This window comes from Nymphaea colorata, chromosome 10, assembly GCF_008831285.2.
Source record: "Nymphaea colorata isolate Beijing-Zhang1983 chromosome 10, ASM883128v2, whole genome shotgun sequence".
NCBI classification, from domain to species: Eukaryota; Viridiplantae; Streptophyta; class Magnoliopsida; order Nymphaeales; family Nymphaeaceae; genus Nymphaea; species Nymphaea colorata.
The window spans coordinates 13,385,427-13,408,100 of record NC_045147.1 but is presented as its reverse complement, the minus strand read 5'-3'; the positions used below and the strand labels follow the sequence as shown (position 1 = coordinate 13,408,100).

The window sequence follows — 22,674 nt, the reverse complement described above, 5'->3', positions numbered from 1 at the left end:
TCCCCGCCTCCCCCCGCCAGGAAAAATATCTTCGACGCCCCCGCTGAATATCTTCCACGTCAGCACGATATCGGCGGGCCCCGCGCCTCCGGGCCCCGCGCCTCCGAGGTGGCGCGTCGGCATCCACTGGCCGCGATATTTTCCGGGTTCGGATTTTTTTCTGCTCTTCTCTTCGTGGACGGATCCGATTCGCCCCACTGGCCCTCCCGCCACGTTGCCTTCATGTGCTTCGCGCATTAGATATTTTATTTCCCGCCAGCTGCCACGTCATCGATTCGGAAACGTTACGCAGGGCTGGCGCGCCGACACGTGGGAGGACGATGGCTGGATATTCCGTCTACGGTGGTACAGGCGTTCTTGTGGCTCAGAGTCACGAGTGCGTCCACGTTAATGCCGTCACCTCTGGTGACTTTTAAGGTCAAGCCCAGTTGTTTTGGACCCTCCATCGTTCGTCATCGTACGTTCCTTCGAAGTATTTATCTTTTTTTTTTATGAGAGAAAGGAAATCCCTAACTTCATTTCTCGCAAAAAGGGTATACTTTTTTCTTTCTCATTCATAATATTTCTGAGCAATTTTTTTTGTTTACAAGTTATTAAGCCTATTAATAACTCGAGCCCAACCTCAAACAATTTTTCTTTTTTTAACAAATTTACATGTCTTCTTCTATATAAAAATTTTAAAAAATAATATTTCGACCTTAATCAAAATTTAAAAGTTAAATAATTTAGTAGAAAGGGCACATGGCTTTAGCTTATGTATGTGGCTCCCCTAAATGCCACATTAGATCAACATATATCAAATCATTTGTTCTAATTATGTCGATATTTGGCTTCGTCCTTGCATGAACCAAGGTTGGAGTTAGAAAAATTTTTTTGTCGCAGGGCATTCATTCAAAAACAAATTTAAACCAAATACATGATGCAATCAGCAAGTAAAATTAGGGACATCAATATAAAAAAAAAAAAAAAGTTGGAATCTACTAACATATAGATAAATAAATTTCGTAAGATCGTACAAAAGGCAGCCGACTTGTATGTAGTTCCGCTACTGCGCTACTGACCGGGAATCCAGCCGTTCTAGTTGCGGCCTAATTCAACTCAGCAAAGGAAGGAAGTTTGGAGTGATCGCAAGAGTTTTTAAGTTTGATGCATGAACATGATTATTGTGTGATCTGACTCTTTTAGCATAAAACATTGATGAGACGGCACAATTCAAACGCATCTGAAATTCCATTCTCTCAATCAGTTTGCTTCTGTTGGTGGTTCACAGGAAGCGCGTGCAACAGTAAGGGTGGGCAAGTGGGTGGGCATGATGCTTCCGTTCACGCGAGGCCGGAAAAGAGAGAGAGGCGAATGAATGAGGACAACCAATGGTCCAGCTTCTCAGAGGCCGAAAAATTTTTGTGAGGTGGAGCGCTCGACTTGTACGTTGCTGCAAGTGATATTTTTTATTTGCTAGATATTTTCTCATGGAGAATGGAGAACCAAGAGGATGCCGCTGGTTCCGCCCCCTGCTTTTAGACCTCGGGTTTTCAAAAGCTACCTTTTATTTACTATCTTCATTTATGACTTTACTGTTGTCTTTCGATTAATATTTTCTGCGACATGTGGTTTGGTGTGCTATACGGGTCCGACAAAATATCTTTATTTTTACGTTCAAATATTTGACCATTTATATGGTGTGGCACCTCCTTTAAACATGAATTATTGACCCTCTAATTAAAAAATTTTAGTCATGCCACTAGATATTTCTATTTTATCGGCATCTTCCTTCCTTAAAATGCCCTCAAACAAAAAAACGGTAGCCCGGCCACCCCTTGCCAGCAGCACGTGCATGGACCTTTAAGATGAACGGGGCTAAGCGATCTGTTAAAAGTTGTGGGATGTCAAAACGCATCGATAGGAGAGCGTTCCGCCTTAGAGTGAAGCACCTGTGCGAGCAGGTGTGGACGAAGCGGAAGTGAGAAAGTTGACTTGAGTAGCGCCAACATTGGAGAGAATCCAATGTCCCGAAAACCTAAGGGTTCCTTCGCAAGGTTCATCCACGGAGGGTGAGTCAGAACCTTGGTCGGCTCAAGCACCCCCCAAAGCTCGAGCCTAACCCGGCAATAGCTTGAGAAAGAAAAAATCGCTAGTGCTAGTGCTTGAGGTTTTTATCCAAGAGGTGGAAGAAAAAAAATGAGAATAGGGGTGTCACTAAATCGGGTTGAGTCATGCCCCTAATACTCGGCCCAAGACGGGCCCGACCAGGTCAAACCTTTGTCGGGTGAGCTTGGGGGCTGCACTTGCAGCCCGATGCCAGCCTTAACTCTAAGTGACCCCTCAGCTGCCATAGTTTCTTTTCATTTATTATTATTTATAGTTTAGGCATGAGATATGGTTTAGGGGCTTTATCATTATTTTTTTCATATATCTCTCGCCTACATACTTCTTTGCAGTGAGGGCCGCTTGAACCTTGGGCTAACTTCTCTGTTTTCGTAAGGATAGGAAGAAACTACAGAGGCAGAGAGAAACTACAGAGGCAGAGAGTCAGCGAAGGAGACAAAGAAAAACTGTACAGCTGAATCGTCACTGAGCCACAATTATAATCAAGATCACCATCATAGGGGTGCTACCGTGTGACTGGTGTGGGCCACTGCCCATACCACCCCTTGAAATCTTTTATATATTGAGCTGGACCTAGGTCCAACCACATGAAACCAGAGACCAGATAGTATCTCAACCAAGATTTTCTGGTTCTACCATCGACATGAGCGGAGTCTGAAATTTTTCATGAGGGGAACCTAATTAAAGTTTTTAAATTTTGATATGGGTCAAAATATTATTTTTCAAAATTTTCATATAAAACAAGTAAATTTTTTTAAAATTTATATATAAATTAAAAAAAATTATGGTGAGGCCAGAGCCCATGCAAATGGCATAGCACAAATTTTTAATAAAAAGAAGTAATTGAGAAAAAATTAGTCCCTTCAAATACATAATAAATTGATTGAAGGACACCAATATATAAATAAGTAAATAATAATATATTGAAGAATACTAATATAAAAAAAAACAAAATGGTTAGAAAAAACCAATTATATGTAAATAAGTAAATCTTGTGGGACATTTGGGAAACTGCCAATATAAGTCCACACATGGCTCCGCCTTTTGTACTAAGAAATGAAGCCGAAACCTATACATTAAGATCTTTATGGGCAAGTGAACCTAGCCCACTGCTCGAAAAAGTGACTCCAAAGCAGCTTTTCATTTCCCTTACCTTTAGGGTCTTGGGCTGCATAAGCATCAATAATGACAATGGTGCACCCTTCAACTTAAGTGTTAGTTCCTACCACTTAAAGACAAATAAATATACCACCACATGAATGAAACTGGAGACCTGCTTCCTTAGAGACTCCTAACCCGAGCAGCTATGTTCTTCCTGCATATCAAGATCTTTAAAACAGACTTTCATTCTTGTTTACTTTTCGAATGATGCGAGATTTCCAATCTTTTTAATGGTTTGGTGTTTTTTCCTCCATGATAGATCTACCGGTGCTTTGACAAAGACGCTTCTTTAGTATTCCTCTAAGTTTGGCTTCATCCTATCACACCACTAGGTAAAACCATAAGAAAAAGTTCCGTCCAATCCACTCACTGAAGTTCAGCAACAGTACTCTCTCCATTTTCTGCCCAAACAGCAATGTGGATGCTTGACAGAAATATCTCAATGAAAATGCCACTTTCCCAAGGTACAATGGGTAGCATAATTTCAAGGGAAAATTGGGTGGTCCTTGATTTATCGCTGTCATGTCATTACTCAAATCAACATCATCATGTGATTATAAATATCTTCATAAATAGTCTTTAAATCTAATTGTAAACATCTTCATAAATGATAGTCTTTGATTGTGTGTGCCCATGCACTCATTTAGATTGCATTTCTTGTGCAGTTCATGAATCCATAGTGATACGAGATCATCGAGGACCTCAAATCCATGGATTTAAGGTCAGATCTCCCTTCCATCCGACCTTAAATCCATGGTTCTTTCTGTATATAGCTTGGATTTGGGATCTATGCTGCTGACATTCTATGTTTGTTCAAATTGAAGATCTTACAAGGCACAACTTTTAAAGCAGCCTTCGATCTGAACATGGCCTTAATGAAAAAAATCTCAGCATTCATGCCTTCGGAGGAAAATGGAGAGAGGTTAAGGAGAGGTTGGAGTGGAGACCTGCTGATGGTAGCAGAATAAACTTTTGGATTGATCGTTTGTCGAATTCGATTCTGATCCAGAATGCTCTGTCTGATTGATTAGGCCAAATCTTCCCAAACATTTATATGAATCTTTTCCAGATGAGTACTGTAATTAGGTCCATGGAGTGGGATGACTGCATTTCCAATTTGAAAGTAAGATCCAACATTTACAGTTAAGCTCGACTCAAGCTTGGCTCGTGAGTTAATGATGAACTCGACTCGATTAAGCTCGTTTAATACTAATATCTATTTTTGTAATTTCAAAAACCTAAAATGGCTTAAATAAAAACATGAAAATTTTAAGCAAAATGTACATATTAAGGGACATGAGCTTAAACGAGTCAAGCTCGAACCGATTGATATGTGAGCCGAGTCGAGTCGAGTTGGAGCTGGTCAGTCGAGCTCGGCTCGCTCGTTGCACATCCCTACCTAGAAGTGGTTGGTGTCTTTACTTGGCTTTTGTAGACAGCTTACCCACTCAAGAGAGAGAGGAAAATAGGGATCTCTCCCCCAAGCAGATGTGCTTTATGCTGCTGTAAGTCTGAAAATTTAGGTCACTTGCTCTTCTCAGCCAATGCATGGAAGTCTATAGTGGAAAAATTTGGCAGGAAATGGATCCCTCACGCCTCTATCATTCAAGAATTCAAGAGATGGAATTCGGCTGCTTTTAAGAATCCGACAAGCTTGGAATGCAAAACTCCACTCTTTTTTCTGTTCTTAGAATAAATTTTTCAAAATGTTACATATTTGACTGTTAGATATCAAACTTGACAGAAAAAGATTTTGGTACTGATCCCCTCTTCATGCATTAGGTAAATGTTTTGACTAATATTAGCTCACTCAAAGAAACTGCACCCAGGTCGGGAGACTTTGTCGCTAGCTCAACAGTTAAAATGACCTCAATACCAGTATCCTTGTTCTAAGGGACCATGCCAGCTTTGACTTGATGCCTATAAAAATCAAACCAGCAGTTGGCCTTTAAAAATAATTGATAGCAAAGTCCAGATATGAACTTGTGAAATAAAAAATATAAAAAAGAATGGTTTTTCGTTACAGTAACGAATTTCTTTAACAACTTACCCGAGCACCAGCTGATGATAGCAGTGGCGTAGCCACATGTGGGCTGGTGTAGGCAACTGCCCACATCAGCTCTTTAAAATTCCTTTATTTTCATGTTGAGAAATTTAATATTTACTTTTACGTGTTCCTTCAGACATAAATATTTCTAAACAGGTGGCCCTTCAACTAATTTTTCTAGCTTTGCCTTTAGATGATTACCGCCAGAATGGAGAAAGGAAAGCTTAGGGGTGTGTTTGATAGCCTCGGATCTAAGATACCATGCTCATCTAAAATTCTTTTTATTTGGACCCACTGAGTAAACAAGCAACATATTTCAGTGATGTATATATGGTCAAAACCTCATATTTACGAAGGAGAGTGGGGGTTTAACCTCAAATTGTTGGCCCTGATATCCTCAATCACCAGTTTAAAAAAAAAAAAAAATCTCCACATCAGAGTTTTTTTTTTCATGTAAAATCCATAATTTTTGTCGCATCTATTGCGACGCTAGGGGACAAAGTAGAGGCTTCTAGGAAGGAATTGCCAGCTGGTATCAAATTCTACACAAATGTGGAAGGTCCCAAAGAAGATTCTATGACCCACCTCACATGATGATAAGGGGCTTAATTAACTTTTATTATTATATAGGTAAAAAAAAAAAAAAAAGGTTCAAGCTCATTTTATTATAATTCCAAAAATAAGCTTCATACATTCTGAAATTTTTTATATACTTCAACAATTTCCAGAATCGAAGTCTAAGTTTGCGTCAAGAGAAGAGATTCATCCACACGTCTAAGAAACCTAAAATTTTACATTTAAAATTTAAAAGCCTTAGTTTAACTAATATAAAGATTTTCAAAAAAAATAATATTTTGGGTCCTGTTAAAATATTGAAACTGTGCAGATAACTAAAAAAAATTTCTAGCTCCACCCGTGATTAAACATGGATCTTTAAAGTAGGTAAGCTTGTGTATCTAAATACCACACCCGTGATTGTTCATTTTCAAAAAATAAAGAGTGAAGACATTGCCATAATGTGGATTAACTTGAATAAGCTTTTAATCTATGACCATAGAAAAAAGGGTTACAAGTTATTTTAGAATATCGTAAAAAACATGGCATTTCCTGCTCTGATCGAGATGGTGTCAACGAACTTATTCGAGTAAGATCATTTTAGTGTAATTTTTTTTATGTTTGTGGTGGGACGGGGACCATGGCGGTAAGCGTTTCCTCCGGCACCGGCTAAAACATTTAGCACGATGGCAAGGCAAAGGGGAACAAACCCACGTGGATGAAGGGGATAGAAGCTGAAGCAGATATTTTCCGGCAAAAACTTTCCGGTCTTCTCTTCAGTCGACAATGCAGGTTGCGTACTGTTGCAGCCGCACGGACATGCCCACATGACCGACCGTCCTTTGCTTTACACATATCCAATGCTCTCATGTACGCAGAAGATAGGCAACTGCAGCCGAACATGCTTCTCACGTACCAATCCCATTCCAATGCACCGTCGATCGACTTTAATGGTTAAGAGAAAAACGATGAACATATCAAGCTATCCAGTGGAATTATTTCTTGCACAACAAAAACAAAGGCCAAAGTGTGAGGACAGAACTGTGAGCGAGGTTGATTGCTGAAGCTCCTTCTTGTCTGGGAGCATGCAGACATGCAAAGCTTGACATACAAGTATCAAATAAAGGGTACCCTTTTAGATATTTAGCAAGAAAATCTATCGACCCATTCCTGTATCTTTTCCTCTCAAAATATCAAAGCACTTGATCATATAAGACTTGCATGCACATTACTGCGTTGTGATTTGAAAGAAAGATGCTTAAATTATTTGGTTCCCGTTGAGTGAACTCTCCTTGGTGAGTGACAAAGGATTCGCCAAAATATGAACATATACATCATATATATCAACCCCTTACCGTCATGCAGGTATTAAAATTTAGCCACGCTGAACATGCATGTTAATTAAAGATGCACGTTCCTTGGGGACATTGATACTATATGTGAATGTGCATCTCTCTATGCATTACAAGTAGTATAGTTTTTGTGTCTTAAGCAGTAGAGGCGAAGCCACATATGGGCTGCTATGGCGAGTTGCGCACACCAGCTCCTCAAGAAACCCTTTATTTTCAAATGAATGTCTTTAAATATTAGTTGTTATTATATGGGTGCTCCTTCAGACATGAAAATATGTAAGAACACAGTAGCAAAGCAAGTGTATGAGTCATTGCCCATGTCAGCCCATGAGATCTTTGTTGTGATGAAGCCGGACTTGGGGTCCAGCAACATGCATTGCCCACTCTAGACTCTGCTGGTCAGTGCCAGGGCACGGGCACTCAACCCACTACCTAGAGAGAATAATCAGTGCTCATCGGCCAAATTTTTCTAGCTCAGCTACTGATGAAAAGTGTCTTCTCTAGACGTTTTCTAGCTTTGCCACTGCGTACTTTGAAAGGTGCACCATTGTCACCGCTGATGGAGACACAACCCAGGAGCCCACTTTGAAAAGTATGGGTGCTCCTTCAGACATAAATATGCGCAATCTCGTGCATTATAAATGGAAAAAGAGGGTGAAAATGCCGTGAAAGTTTCCCGTTTGATGAGAATGTCCCAGCCTAAGTACCAATAAGTGTTGATCACATAGTTGGCACATTCGCTAGGTTGGCTCCAAAATCAGCTTGAATCGCTAAAAAACCTGGCCATAAGTCAAGGTTGGCCCGAGCTAGGCACTACTCGGTCTGACTTGGCCTTGACTCGTTCCGACTCACCCGATTCAGCTGTAGGGTCTGACTTGGCCTTGACTCGTTCCGACTCACCCAATTCAGTTGTAGACTGTAGTGATTTATATTATAGTTATTTAAAAACTCAACTAAAATGACGAGCCAACTCGCTGACCGGTGACCAGGTCATCTGCCGTTCTGAATAAGAGTCGTGAGTTTGCCAACTATGGTTGATCATCAACATAAGCCAAGGCATGCGCTGAACCGAAAACAGAGTTCTAATTTGTAGTGTGTGGGAGAGAGACAGATAGCACAGTCATGGATTTGGATCTTGGTGAGATCAAACTTGTAAGATTCAAGGCATCTTACGTCCTAATATTTGTGCTCACCATAGTCACAAAAATGTTTTCTCATTTCAAACAATGAAGTTTTTCTTGGATATAATACGGCGAGTTTCAAAAAAAAAGAAAAAAATATGGTAAATGTTTTTTAAGTTTGAAAAACGTCCTAAAAATAAAGAAATGTAAGATACGTGGAAAACTAATTCACAAACCTCAAAAAATCAGTACATAAACAACAAATAAAATTTAAAAAATGAAAACAAGTAGTTTCGCAATTATGAATGTGGGAAAATGCATAAAACAAAAAAAAAATGAAAGAAATGAAAGAAAAATACGTTTCTTTTACGTTTTTTTATCATACTTAATGTCTTGAGCTTGAAAGGATGTCAGAAGTTCAAATCCTCCGGAATCTCATGCTACCTACAAAGTGGAAGCCGGACCTGATCAGGTGGTAAAGGACTTGGATGATCTTTGCTTTCAACGTTCAGACTGAGATGTGAAGACCTAGTTGTGAATTTATGTTTAAAATATATGGCTAACGGTATGTGAACTTTACATGTAAATGCAATCGGATATGGTAGAAATTTGGATTTTGGGTTCAAATCCGACAAACTTGGACGCCCATATGCGCAACAGGGCACTACTATCTTGACCTTAACAGCTTGTGCAAATGATTCAGTGGGCATTTGATAGGCGCAAAAAAGTTTTGAAGACAAAATTGCTTGAACAAAAATTTAAGTAAAAAAGGCAAAATATTTACTGAAATATTTTCTCGTGTTTGATTTAGAGGTGTACCATAAGTAAAACTGACATCAGTCACTAGAACAAGGGGGAAAATTGTCATGACATTGTAGCACCACTGAGAATTTTTGATAGTCAGCTTCTCTATGCATGCGTTCTTTGTTCATCTAACAAAAGTGCGTTACTATCACATTCAAATACTCATCTATCATTAAAATCAAAAATGTCACGGTTGATTGTTTGAATGAATATTGAATCATAGATGTGTCAAATGATTTGACTAAGCAAGTTGAATATGCATATGAAAATTCCACCCATATGGTCCAACTTGATTGAAGAGAGATCCAAGTGAAACAGGATCATGTGAACTCGAAGGGATGTTTGGTAGGAAGAACATGGTGTTCTTATAACACGCGCGTTAACATAAGCACGAAGTTATTGTTTCAAGAAACATGGTGCACTCTTTGTGTTGGAATATCTAAAAACGACATTTATAATTGTATCAATTTTTTTTTTTTTGTTGGAAGCAAGAATCTGTTGTTCTTGAGTATGTATTTTAAGAACATGTATCCCAAAAACATATTTTTCTTCCTATCAAACACTTCTTAAGGTGACTGACTATTGGTGATTGACTATCCAGAATTACTCAGCTCATTCATGAGGATCGTCTGAGATGAATGGTAAAAGAAAAACAAGGACAAAATGGTTTTTCGTCATCTAGTTCACATTTTTTCTTTTCTTGTTTTTCTGTCGATTGTCCGTCATAATGGATTATATGACCCTTCTGAATCAGCTAATATCTTAGATACGTGCATGGCAACAGCCAATCTGAGATCTAAGATCTGAATCATGTCTGTTTCTTCTTTTTCTTTTATCTTTTCCCTTGTAGACTGCCGTATATGTATAGAAACTGTGCCATGTGCATGTAACCGGAAGAGGATATCCGGATTCGATGCATGCATCTTGGATTGATGAGGACTAGCTCATACCACAAACTCTTTTCCTTCTCCTTCATTTGGACGGTTGCGCAGAAGTGAAGCTATCAAATTTGGCAGAATCTTATCTCATCTCTCTCTGTCTGTATAGATCTGGTAGTAGACGCTGGTAAGTTGTCAAAAGTTAACTCAATGATAAATGAGGCTGAAATTTTAACCAAGGATCTCCTGGCTTAAATAAATTCACCTCCCATTAAAACTCATTCAATTTCGACAACTTAATGAACTGAACATGAAGGGCCACCAAGCTCGCTAGAACTAACGATCAGAGCACGAACAGGTTGCGAATTTGTGAATAGTGACTGTTTGAAGTTGGTATATACGATTATGCTAGTTAGTGGAAAGAGTTATAAATGAGTTGCCCAACACCATCTGTTTATGGGTGAAGATGAGAAATGTTTCATCCTCCTACCAAAAGAAGAAAGCTAAAGCGTCCACCCAACCCCTTCTACCACAATTGCTGTACAGATCCTGTACATATCCTTCTTTATTCTGGTGCTTCAGGTTGCTGCCCCACCGCATTTCAACTTATGGATTAGTCACGCAGCGCAGAGATATTGCCTCAGAAATTATTTAAAAATGAAGACGGATTGCCTACCAGCATCATATGACAGTTTCAGGATTACATTACGCTTATAAGCTGGCTTTCTTGGTCACAATATCACATTAGCAACCTCAAGACTGACGGTTTCAGGATTACATTGCGTTGATAGAGCAAGCTACCTCTCTTGACCACCATATTACATCAGCAACCTCAAGGTCGGTTTGTTTATTTAACTATTATTCAAGTTGTGTTCGTCGTCAATATGACTGATGAAGAATGTCGAGTTCCAGTTACTCTAACGAGTTGACAAACTGAGCTCAAAAGCGACTTGTTCAGATTGTTTGGCTTGTTCTCCAGCCCTGTTGATTGATGAATCGATGGTCTTTATAAAAAATAATAATAATAAATGTTTAATAGATTAGATTATTTTATCATTCGTATCTTTGTGATTCAATACATATGGCTGGGTTTTGTGGAGAGGGCATTTTTCATCTTTATGTGCGTGTGCGATTTTCTTTCCAAATAGACGGACTACTAGGGTTTAACCGCTAGTCTCATATCACATGGGTTTAAGGTATATATTGTTTTCTCATAATTGTTAAATTTACAAAGAAAAGAAGACCTTTGGATTGGGACTTAATGACTCAGAATGCACCAAAATTCTATGCTTAGTAATTCATTTGTTTTACTGTCCAACAACATAAAGCAAATTTTGGGCATGGTTCACACCAAACAAAGCGGGTGTTTCTGCCCATAAGAGTCATAGCGCATTGTGAATATATATATATATATATATTATGGAGTGTTTGGATGACACTTCAAAACCAAGTTTTTGGAGTACTTTAGCATCACCAAAATTGAATATAAGGCAGTGTTTGTTTACCTCTGATCTCATCTCCCAAGTCGGACTTGCTAATAGGGATCAAGGTAAAACAAACTACAGATCTTTAATCGGCGGATTTGACAGAACATGACTTTATAAAAGGGAGTGAAAAACCTGACTTCCCTCAAGTTATTCATAATAAAATTTGAGCTTTGGTGCGTCTTCCAAATAAATAAATAAATAAATCTCCTTTTGTTGCATATACAAAAACTCATATACGAAAAGACGGGTAGGTTACAAGGTCGTGTTGAAATATTATATTTAATACATCGAAAGATGACAAAACCCTGAGCAGCAAATCCGGCGCATCTGCTGCTCTAGATGCTTCTTTTTTGTTCTTTTCCGGAGAGTTGAGAAGGATCCACCTCCCCAAAAAGAGGAGTCTAAACCGCATTATAATATATTAAAGAACCAAGTTTCAAAACATATAGATACAATATACATGATATTTATTCAAATTTGAATCTAATCACATATTTGTTCAAAATACAATCCAAATATAAAGCCAACCAGATCAGATGTTAATTTTCTTTGTTTTTTTACTTTTTGAAATTGTTCGACAATACATCAAACTCCATACTGGTCGTGTTGTTACAACAGTTTTTAAAATACTAAGCATTTTTTTATTTATTAAATATTTATTTATTTCTGAAAATGCAATGCATGAGCAGCCAAAAAGAATGACGCCCATGTGCGCGAGCACACACAACACAAAGTAACAGAAACCAACGCGATTACTCGCAAAACCATGTCAGATACATCTTTCACACACGTTAAACACTGAAGCAAAAAAGATTGTTAACGTGGAGAAGACGATGCCCATATGAATTCTTTATTCAATACTGAAGAATAAGAGAGCGGGTGGGTTTGCATGCAACCAAGAAGTTGTTTCATAATCAATTCAAACACTGATTTGATTTCAAGTTCCATGTATTTTGAAACTCTTGGATTTAGATCTTGAATAAGATCTGTGGACAGTGTGAGATAGCAAAGTGGGGATATCTAATATGGATCTTAGGTTTAATCTGAGTCTATTAATTTGATGAACCATCAACGATTCTGTCATGCATCACTTGTAACCTAAATTATTCTAAACAATGCTATGTCTAATCAGACCCAAAAATTAAGATCCTTGCTTCTTTCTACTTGTCACGTCTTCTTCATCTATATTAAAGAAAGAATATATTGTATTTCCAGTTTGACATAGATTAGCCTCTAATTGAAGCACCCTGTTTTGCAGAAACAGCGGCTGCAAGCCATTTTATATTAACCAAAAAAAAGGGAAAAACGTCGATGGCATTGCTTCATGAACTAAGAGTTATATTATAATATAGTTAATAACAATCACCATCTATAACTTCGAGAGCATTACGAAGGGAAGTTAAGCACACAGATAAGAAGTTCCTTAACTACAGTTAAGAAGGGATTAAGGTGAAATTATGTTGGTTTTCAGGATGTGCTGTATTAAATCCAGATCCAAATCTATTTAGTAGAAGCCGTAGGTTCAAAATCCAGTAAAAAAGCGATCGAGTTGAGTTTGTGTAGAATCTAATTTAAATGGTAACATACAATAATGAAAGAGAAGGAGGTGGGTTCTTTAAAACTGTAGATTAGATCATTGCAAGCAGATCATATTTGGATCCAAATCTAGATTGAATCCAACTGGCTGCAATTTGATTTGGTAAGATAAAAATGCAAAATTAGATAGAAGACATAAACGTTGCATTTAAACGAGGATTGCAGAATTAGTATCTACCAAAACCCTCTTCTTTCTACAAAAGCAAATTAAAAGGTGCACGCTTGTTATGGGCTCGTCTTTTCAGACCTGGTGTCGAGCTCAAGCTTGCTATAAGGAACTCGGAACTAGAGCTCAAGTTTTGAGCCGAGTCGAGCTGACCAAGCTCAGGCTTGACTCAGCTCGTGTGCAGCCCTAGCCTTAGCTCCAGTTGCCAGCGGATCTCTTCTTGGATCTGCATCAGGATCGACAGCAACCAACCACATCCACAATGATTCAAAGCTAGAACCATGATTTGAATACCCTTTTTTTTTTTTTTCCTTCACCTTCTCGAAGGGCTGGTGGCTTAAAAATCGCCCATGTACATGAACCTGGAAAGAAATGACACAGTGTTCTTGTGGTTTCCATTAGTCCAATAGTCTGGTGGCACACCCAAGTTGCGACCTTTTTGGACCCGGTTCAGCCACTGCTGAAATTGACAGCAACTCCACTCCTGTCTGGATCTGTTGGGATGGTAAAATTCTGTAATCAATATGGGTACCACTCTGTGGATGTTATTCAATATCTTCTTAGACGTACTCAAATTCGAATTGTCATATTTGAAATCCATGGGATATCTTCCCCATGTTCGATAAATTTATCCAGTTCCGATGGATGTAGTATACATGTAAAAGTTCGAATTCGGTTTTGCTTGTCGACATGTGAATCCAAGCCTGATTTTGAGAAGAGACCCGATAGAGTTTCAAATATTCCATATTCAGATCCGATACCAAACTCAGCTTTGAACTTGCACATGCTTAATCAGGTTTGGCGGCCAACTGCCTAAATTGTAAGTAGGCATTTGGATGGATTAGATCCACAGGGTTCTTCTAACTTGTGGCTCTCTCAAATCCCGTCCGGATCTGACTCTAAACTACTATTTTTCGCAACACCGTAAAGTTTAATAATAGAATTATTAAAGTCCTGTTTGATAGGAGAGAAATTGTAAACATGGATTGAAAATGTCCGTCCCTTACATCTCCTTCTTCAAGCACGATAAAGAGATTTATTTCACTTCTTTTCCTCCCTCCACGTGAACCCGACCCACCGGTTCTCGGCTAAGGGCCGTGTCCGAAGATGTGGACGGGTTGGACCCATACCGGGTCCTCGTCTCCGACCTGTCCGGAGAAGACGGAATATGCCGGTATCCACCGCCGGATTCCGCCAATTTGACCGTTTCCCCCGCCCACGTCATCACACACGCTGCTGCCTCATCCGAACTGTCCCCACCAAGTTTATCCCCACTCGCCCCCGCTTTTTATTTAATGCCCAAATCCCCCAACCGTTCTTCCCCCGGTTCCACCAACCGATGCTGCAAACCCTAATTCTGCAGAGAACATCAATGGCGTCTCTCGCTCCTCACCATTTCCTCTCCCCATCTTCGTCTGCGCATTCTTCTCCGTTTGCCTCCGCCTCTCGCTCCCAGTCTGCAGCCGATGGCGGACCCGTCGTCGTCGCGATGGCGAAGCGTGATGTCGGGGAGGGCGCTCCCACGCCGGACATAATGCGTGGGGCGATGATGGATTCCGACTCGAAGCGGCCCTGGTGGGCTCCGATCTTCGGAATCGGCCGAGAAACGACCGATCCCGCGCCGGAATCGTCCTCCAAGGCCGGGGAAAAGCCGGACGAAGCGGAGAAAGAGGAGAGGAAACCGCCGGGGGCGAACAGAGCGGGGCTGACGGCGGAGAAGGCCAGGCTACTGAGGAAGGAGCTCCGTTCGACGGAGAACTGGCACGACGCAATGTATCACTCCGCCATAGCTTCCAGGTTGGCCTGCCCCGATCATCCATGAACGGTAGCCGCTTTCCGCGGCATAAACTAGGTCTATAGCTATCGATTTCCATATAATATGCTTTTCTTCCTCCGTTGTTGTAAATATGGCTCGATGGATCAATATGCGTGTGATCTGATGGAGCAGAAACATATTTTCCTCTTCTCGTTCTCCTTTTTTATTTAAGAACCAAGAAGGATTTGTTGTCATTTGAAGCAGTGAGAAGGCTCGCTTGGATGTAGCCATCGTTGTAATGAAAAGCCTGGATGGAGCAGGAACATATTTTCCTCTTCTCGTTCTCCTTTTTTATGTAAGAACCAAGAAGGATTTGTTGTCATTTGAAGCGGTGAAAAGGCTCGCTTGGATGTAGCCATTGTTGTAATGAAAAAAGCTTTGGTCCTGATTTCTGCGGGAAATTTCTGGCAATTCTTTTAGTGAGTTATTGCTTCAAACATTTGAATCTCTCTCGAGTTTCAGGGCCTCGTCATCTACTCCGTTGCTGGGAGAAATTATCGGCTTGTCGGAATTTGACGATAACTGTAAGTTTCTAGACCTTGTTACGTCTTCAACTGAGTTTCATTTGCGAATGGTTGGTCGCCAGCTACCGTTCCCGTGAGGGAGGGGTTCCTCAGAGAATAATTTACCGGCCTCGCTTACTTTTTGAACGAATAGAAAGAAACCGCCTCGGTTTTTTTATCATCTCATGTTTCGCTCTTGGTTAGAGCGCCGGAGGAGTGGTTAAAATTTAAGCGCGCCCATGGTTTTGGGGAAATATAAAGGTAGCGGTGTGTAGTAATAAAGCGGTTTCGCTGCCCATGCGTTTGCCTTTTTTTTCTTACCGTTGCTTTTGAGAAGGTTGAAAACGTAAGAGAAAAAAAGGACTGGACCCTTCTTTGCGCGTGTATTAAATTTCTACTTGACGCGTACTTTTATTACGCTATGACAGAATCGTCCTTCCCCTGGAAATCTATTCTCCTCTCGGCCTGGGTCGGGTCGGGTCGGGTATAGTAAAGTAAAGTACTCGACCCGAGAAGGATGATCACAGTAACCTAAGAGCAAGTATGATAAGCTCTTTGGTTGGACCTACAAAATAGTTAACATGGCAAATGGAATAATGTGTAATTGCAGATTGATGAAAGATTTTATCATCTAAACCAAAACTGACTGGTTTCACGCATACGAAGCGAGCCAGCAAAAGCAGGCATCTCGTTGTATGTGCTTTTTGGGACAATAGCGGTTATAATCTTTGCTCTAATTGCATGTATTGAAGTGTGGAATAATGAAAATGCTAAATTCTAACTTGATCAGATTGTGAAAATTTCATACCAAAAATTTGGTAATAAATGTGTCCCAAAAAGGGGTCATTTGCTTCTTAAAGAACAGTATAAAATTTCTTTCAACTGTTAAGCTGGGTTTGAACCCTGCCAGTGCCAGTATATAAGGATGTACAATGAATCGAGCCAACTCAAACTCGATTTGAACTCGCTTGTGTAAGCTCTACTTGAGCTCGACTCCTTTAATAAACGAGTTGACCTTGAGCTTGAGCTAAAACTCGAGTTATAAAGGGCTCGAGTTCAAGTTACATAAGTTGTACTTGGCTCGTGTCTTCCTTGTTTATTAATCTTAGGGGTACATCAGTATTTTTTTTTATGAATTTTAATACCTTTTTCATGGTTTTCATTTTCATATATTTATATACATATATTCTATGAGCTTAAATGAGTCAAGCTTGAGCTCGGACACGGTTAAAGCTCGACTTTAGATTGAGTTGAGCTCAAGCCTAACAGTATGAGATTCGAAATATTGTGATTTGAGCTGAGCTAGAGCTCGGCTCACTCGTTATGCATTCATACCAGTTATGCATTCCTATTCCTACCAGTTCAGTTTATGCCACGAGAAGCACTCCCCTACTGAACTTTTGATTTCTTCAACTTGAAAGACTCAAATCCAGACTCCAATTCTGGTATTTCCAGCTCTTTCTGGCACACTGATCAGATTATGGCCCATGTTGTCAATATTGCTCCATAATAGAACGTATGGCCGAAATGTGTGTATCTGTCAGGATTCGATAGGACTCAAGGCCGATACATGGTATTTACTTTTCTTATTTTAAATCAATTTAAAGATTTTAGATTCATAAGACGAAAAATAGGTGATACAGGCCAATATGCAGTGCTATGTATCGATGTTCAATCCAACTGGCGAATAAACCGATACGGCAGTGAAACCATTTTCTACAATATTGGATTATGTGATGCATCCTTGGAATTGAACTCTTGGTTCACAAGAAAATCTCATCCGGGTTTTCAGTTCTATTGAGGTACCAGCGGTAATACACTGACACTATTTTATAAATCTGCCCCCCAAAAAATGAGACGATATTTCATAGATTTACCCTATACTTTTTAGGACAAATTTATAAACAGTAATAATGTGTTAGGTTGTCAAAATATCACACTTACAACACTCGCGCATGCACGCAGACACACATACACATACACACACGATCACTTCAAGACTTCAGCAATATAGTAACTGTGATCTGAATCAAAATGGCTGGATCAGCCAACTTACAGAAGATACGACTAGTGAAAATTAAAAGCCAGCAGATGTCTTCTTCAGCACCCTGCGAATGCTCTTTCGGCTTCTTTTGTTTAAACAGGAAGCTATATTTCAACTTCCTCGGTAGTCCCCAAATCTCAGACTATTGCTTTCCCAATCAGAGTCATATGGGCAACAAACAACGCAAATGTCGAATTTTTTTAACACTTGTTCATGTACCCTGTATAACAAGACATGATTTTCTTTATACAAGGGAGAGAAAGAATCACAAATGGCACGTACATCATTTACGTAAGATTTCTATTTGATAGTTGTCTGAGAAACTCGGGCCTGCATTGAGACATTCAGAAAAGAGAGGCCCGTCCTCGAGACTAGACTATCAACAAAAAGTAGGTTAGATTAACAAAGAAAACTTTTAAGCATTCTATCATTCTTTTGCATGCTTCATACTGCAAAGATGATGGATCCTTTTAACAGCCTGCCAAGCAGCTAATAAGTTAGTCGCCTTCTTCTCTCTTGAGGTCCGCAGGTGGCAAGAAGCAATCCATAGACAAACCCCAGATATTGAAGTCCACCTCTTCAATGGTCCATGTCTCCTCCATTTTGGTCCTGTGACTGGTGGAGGGCTCCCCATACCTAAACAAAGAGACTAGTGTCCTACCACTATGTGCAATGTTGATCCCTTCGACGAATCTATAGTCTTCTATTGTGGACTCCATGCTGGTCTCCCAAAAGATACTCTCGTCCCCTTTGCCCTTCATTCTAAGCAAATGAGTGTCCTCAAATTGAAGGAGGAGCCCTGTCCTCTGGCTGAAGTAACCCCATATTGTGTGGTAGATGATGTCCAAGCTGGAGCTGCTCCTTGCTTTTAGGGTTTGGGTCCCTGTCTCTAACTTGAGGATGAAGCAGTCCTCATTGTTGATGACCTTCTCTCCTATGCAATTGGCATTGGAGAACAAATTGGCTGTTGTCCTTGGATCTAGACCCTGCAGGGAAACAACTTGGGGATTAGCACTTATAGTGAATCTTTTGTCGCCACAACAAGAAATGATCTCGGCAAATGTAGATAGAGTGAGTTGTATATGGAGTTAGCTCAATCAACAGCAAGGAGGTGGTAGAAAATTATATTACTTCTACCCTTTTCTTCATTTCCATCACCATACATTTTTCATCTCCCACTGTCATTATCATAAACTACTAAACAAAAAGAAACTAAGGCAGCGTGGTGCATCTTGTGACTGGTAGATGTATTTAATGTCATGGTTACCTGCAACAAGCGGCGTAGAGGTCTAGGAGGACCTCTCATAGCATGAGACTGGTGCCATGGTGTCTGCCTCCAAGCTAACTTCCCATCGCTTCCTGCACTCATCTTGTAACCGAAGAGCACCAGCTCCAAGTACCAGAGGTCTGGGTTCTTAGTCCACAGCACAAACGCACCAAGCTCACTGCCATTTCGCGGCTTACCCGCATCGCCCTGATGTAATTCCGAAGCTTTCATCCTTACTTTCCCTATTGCATACATGCTTGACAACGAGCTCATTGCCTGCAAACCACCGGTTGCAGCTAGGTACTGCTGAACTATATACTTAGCAGTTGAAGATTCCTGTGCAACACAATCAGCAATTTCAATATTTATTTATACCACAGAGCAGACACGCTGCAATGCGAGATTGAAGCACAGAGCCATGCCATATTTTGCAGTCTGATAGAAGCACATAACCATGCCCTGTTTTGGAGTTTGTTAACATTTAACCTATAAGGGAATACAACATAGGGAATGAATTTGAATGTGCAGCAAATTGAGATGAAGTCACGATTGCCCAACATGTAGATTACACATTTCGTCTGCAAAGAGATGACAGTGTACTGTTGAGAGTATCCTGCGAACCTTATGAAGAGCTCCTTGTAATTTGATGACACAAAGGTGAAATTTGCATCACCCCGATTTTTGTTCCTGGGCGACAGCTCCAGTGAGAAAATAGATGCATGTCAAACAATTGGATTTCCTTTCATAACAGGAGGTGCCAATCTTCTAGTAGAGGATCGGCAATTTCTGAATGTGGCTTCTAAGAGAAGTGCCTTTCCTTTTCCAAGTTTTCAAAAATGCACCAACATGATTACCCATTCTTTTCTGTATCGTAATTAACATGACATTCTTAGTTAGAACTCCTGCACTTACTCTTCAAATTTACCTTAATTTGTTGTTGAAGGTGGGGAAAAATTCCTATAGAAAGCAACAATGTTGGTCATCAAAGGAAAAATATGCAAGCTTGGTTTAAACGGGTCATCTAGATTCTAAGCCGCTGGACCTTAGAAATTGGATCTTGACGGCAAATTTCTAAGGATAGATGGCTCCAGTTGGCGATACTTTTATGTCTTTGGGGAAGAATTAGCAGCAATCCAAGGATAACAAACAGAAAAAGACAACAACAGAAATGCAAGCCAGAAGGAATTTTATGTGGTTGGAATTCTGGTTTCCTTTTTTTCTAGAAAGAAGAAGTATTTAGTGGCAGAGAGGGAGAAGGCGAAAGAAGTGTACAACCTCCGTGCAGAAAGCAAAAGAATGAATGAAATCCTTACGATGGGATGATCCTTGATGGACCCATTAGCAGGCTGCTCGTTCTGAACAGCCAAAGGGATCAACGGAGCGCCAACAACGTTGAGCAGAAGCTGGATTTCGGAGCTGCTTGCACCGCGGCTGCCGGCACCGCCGCCAGTCAGCATCATCCTATCGGGGGAAGCATGTGAGCATTTCAGCCATGTCCTGACGTTCTGCCATGAACGGGCTCTGGGCGAACCACACTGCGTGAGCACCTCCTCCGGAACGGGCACCTCAAGAACCGTGTCGAGCGCATCCTCTCTGTCGAAGTTCGGGCACAGTTTCCTCATCGGGAACAGAACATGGCTACCATTATCATCGTCACCATCAGCATCACCGCCTTCTCCTTCGTCTTTCGTCTCTTGCCTGTGCTTCGCCTTCCAGATGGGGGATGGCACTTCTGCATGTGCATGTGGCTGCCCTTGTTTTACGTTGGTGTATAAGAATTTGCATGGATTGTGTCCACAGTTGGTTTAGAGGCCAATAAGAGGGGTCCGTGGCTCTCCAGATGGTGTGCCGCTTGAAACCAGGAGAGCAAAGGGCTAGCTGGCAAATAGATTTATGCTTTTTTATAAAAATGTAGACTTTTTATATCCTTAAGGAGAAAAAAATTAACAGCAATACGTTTGCAGACAAACGTGCAAAAGTTTTGCTAAAACTATGCGTCTTTATTTTAGTATACATTTTAGTGTGTCATACTTTTATGCAGATTGAGGATATATCCTCGAAGAAAGCATAAATGTACTATATATATTTTCTGTACAATGGTTTTGTATAACTTTAAAAAATAAAAATATCTTTGAGAAAGATATAATTCTATAAAAATGGACTTTTACTTCTTAACGAGCACAACTTGTGTAAAAGTATGTATCTTCTACCTACCTATTTCAATGAAATCTTCTACCTACCTATTCTAAAGACAAATCAGTGATAGCATATATATATATAGTTTTATTAATGATTTATGGTTGATGTTTGCATGTTCATCCGCCAATATATAACTCTGCACGTTTCCGAACTAAACATAGTAGTGCTTGTGAATAGCAAGAAATGGATTGAAGGAAGCATGGCAAGAGGAGCTCCACGCGCCCAGCGCTATCAGATTAGCTTAAAACATTCAAGTTGGAGGCCTTCAAGATTCTGATCACTGGTCCACAATATGTATATCTCTTTGGTATGATCAGGTGCAGCTCTGGCATCAATGGTGGCGAACAAGCAAAACTTGGGCATAATTCGTAACCCAATTTCAATTATGCATTATCCATGGCTAACCCAAAAGAAATTAAATGACTAAAGTTGAATTCCAACTTTCCACATCATGCAAGGGAGGTTAATCCGAGATTAATCAAATACAGTTAAATTGTCGATCCCATAGATTATCCATTGGTGGTTGTCAAGTGGCTTACAGAAGGACTTTCATTCAGAAGTCCGATTATGAACAAATGACAATCGTTGAGCTATAATTTACATGACTGTAAAAACAAGCAATTTTTCAGGACGAAGGAAAAGAGAAATGGACCCATATCATACGTCAAAGCCAAATAGACAAAAAAAAGCCACAACTGATCAGAGATGCAAACCATTGGTATCAAGAGAACGATGAATTGGCCTGAAACAGACGATTTTAAACGAATCGGCGGCAAACATGTCATTTGGTCGTTTAAGAAAAATGTTAAGAAATTTCCTTTCTTTAATTACTTTCATTAAAATGACATTGCATAAACAGACGATTACTTTCATTGATTCCCAACCGATTCGATTGAATCGATCCCCGAAAACGATTTCGACAACATTGTTACAAGTCTTGAAATCCCCAAAAAATTATATGGGGTTGCATAGCCCTGCAGTAGGGCAGATTGCCATTCTGCAAACGGTTCATTCTTCAATTTGTATAAGAGTGGAGGATTGCTCCACTCTAACGGTAGATATCTGTCTAACATTGCATAACCTGATTCAATTTGAATATAGTTTACATCGATCGGATATGATAAGTAAAACAACATTTTCTAAAGACTATAACAACAGCTTCACATCAGCCTCTACGAAAAGACAACGAAAGAAGCGACGCATGACATTTCACAATCAGACACTGCAGAGCTTGAATTTAACAATTTAGCTCGTACGTAAAGATTACTTATTTGAACAATAATGATTGCTTCCTTTTCAATTAACAGTAGTAACTACTTCAAACCAATTGACACGACCAATCTAATATCATTTTTCCAATCCAGAACAATTATTTGAATCACTTCTATGAAAGAATAGGGCTCTGATTCGCACATTGAGAAGGTAGCCAAGAAATACATTGGCCAACACTGCAACTTTAAAGCAACTAAATTAGAAAAATATTCAGTGGAAACGACACAACGTCCCCCTTTCTGCGCCAATCCAATACCGCAACCCAATGATGAAATCGATGGAAAGGTAAACACAGAGGCA

General features: G+C 40.0%; 2 protein-coding genes across 2 annotated transcripts; one reads left to right on the top strand and one right to left on the bottom strand.

Moving 5' to 3' along the window:
- The first annotated feature begins 14,574 nt into the window (after positions 1 to 14,574).
- Positions 14,575 to 15,508, top strand: LOC116262766 (uncharacterized). The gene has a single exon (XM_031642258.2). It carries the CDS (start codon positions 14,613 to 14,615, stop codon positions 15,093 to 15,095), a length of 483 nt encoding a protein of 160 aa, XP_031498118.1. The 5' UTR covers positions 14,575 to 14,612; the 3' UTR covers positions 15,096 to 15,508.
- Positions 15,509 to 17,706: 2,198 nt separating this feature from the next.
- Positions 17,707 to 20,612, bottom strand: LOC116262989 (uncharacterized). Its single transcript, XM_031642545.2, has 3 exons — positions 20,217 to 20,612; positions 18,904 to 19,239; positions 17,707 to 18,622 (listed from the first exon to the last, which is right to left on the bottom strand). The coding sequence occupies exons 1-3, from the start codon at positions 20,523 to 20,525 to the stop codon at positions 18,134 to 18,136; spliced, it is 1,134 nt and encodes a 377-aa protein (XP_031498405.1). The 5' UTR covers positions 20,526 to 20,612; the 3' UTR covers positions 17,707 to 18,133.
- Between the last annotated feature and the right edge of the window lie 2,062 nt (positions 20,613 to 22,674).

Coding starts and splice junctions, on each gene's coding strand:
- LOC116262766 (XM_031642258.2), top strand. CDS start 14,613: ATGCTGCAAACCCTAATTCTGCAGAGAACATCAATGGCGTCTCTCGCT.
- LOC116262989 (XM_031642545.2), bottom strand. CDS start 20,525: ATGAGGAAACTGTGCCCGAACTTCGACAGAGAGGATGCGCTCGACACG. Junction 19,240..20,216: donor CCATCAAGGATCATCCCATC/GTAAGGATTTCA, acceptor TGTGTTGCACAG/GAATCTTCAACTGCTAAGTA. Junction 18,623..18,903: donor CTCTACGCCGCTTGTTGCAG/GTAACCATGACA, acceptor GTTTCCCTGCAG/GGTCTAGATCCAAGGACAAC.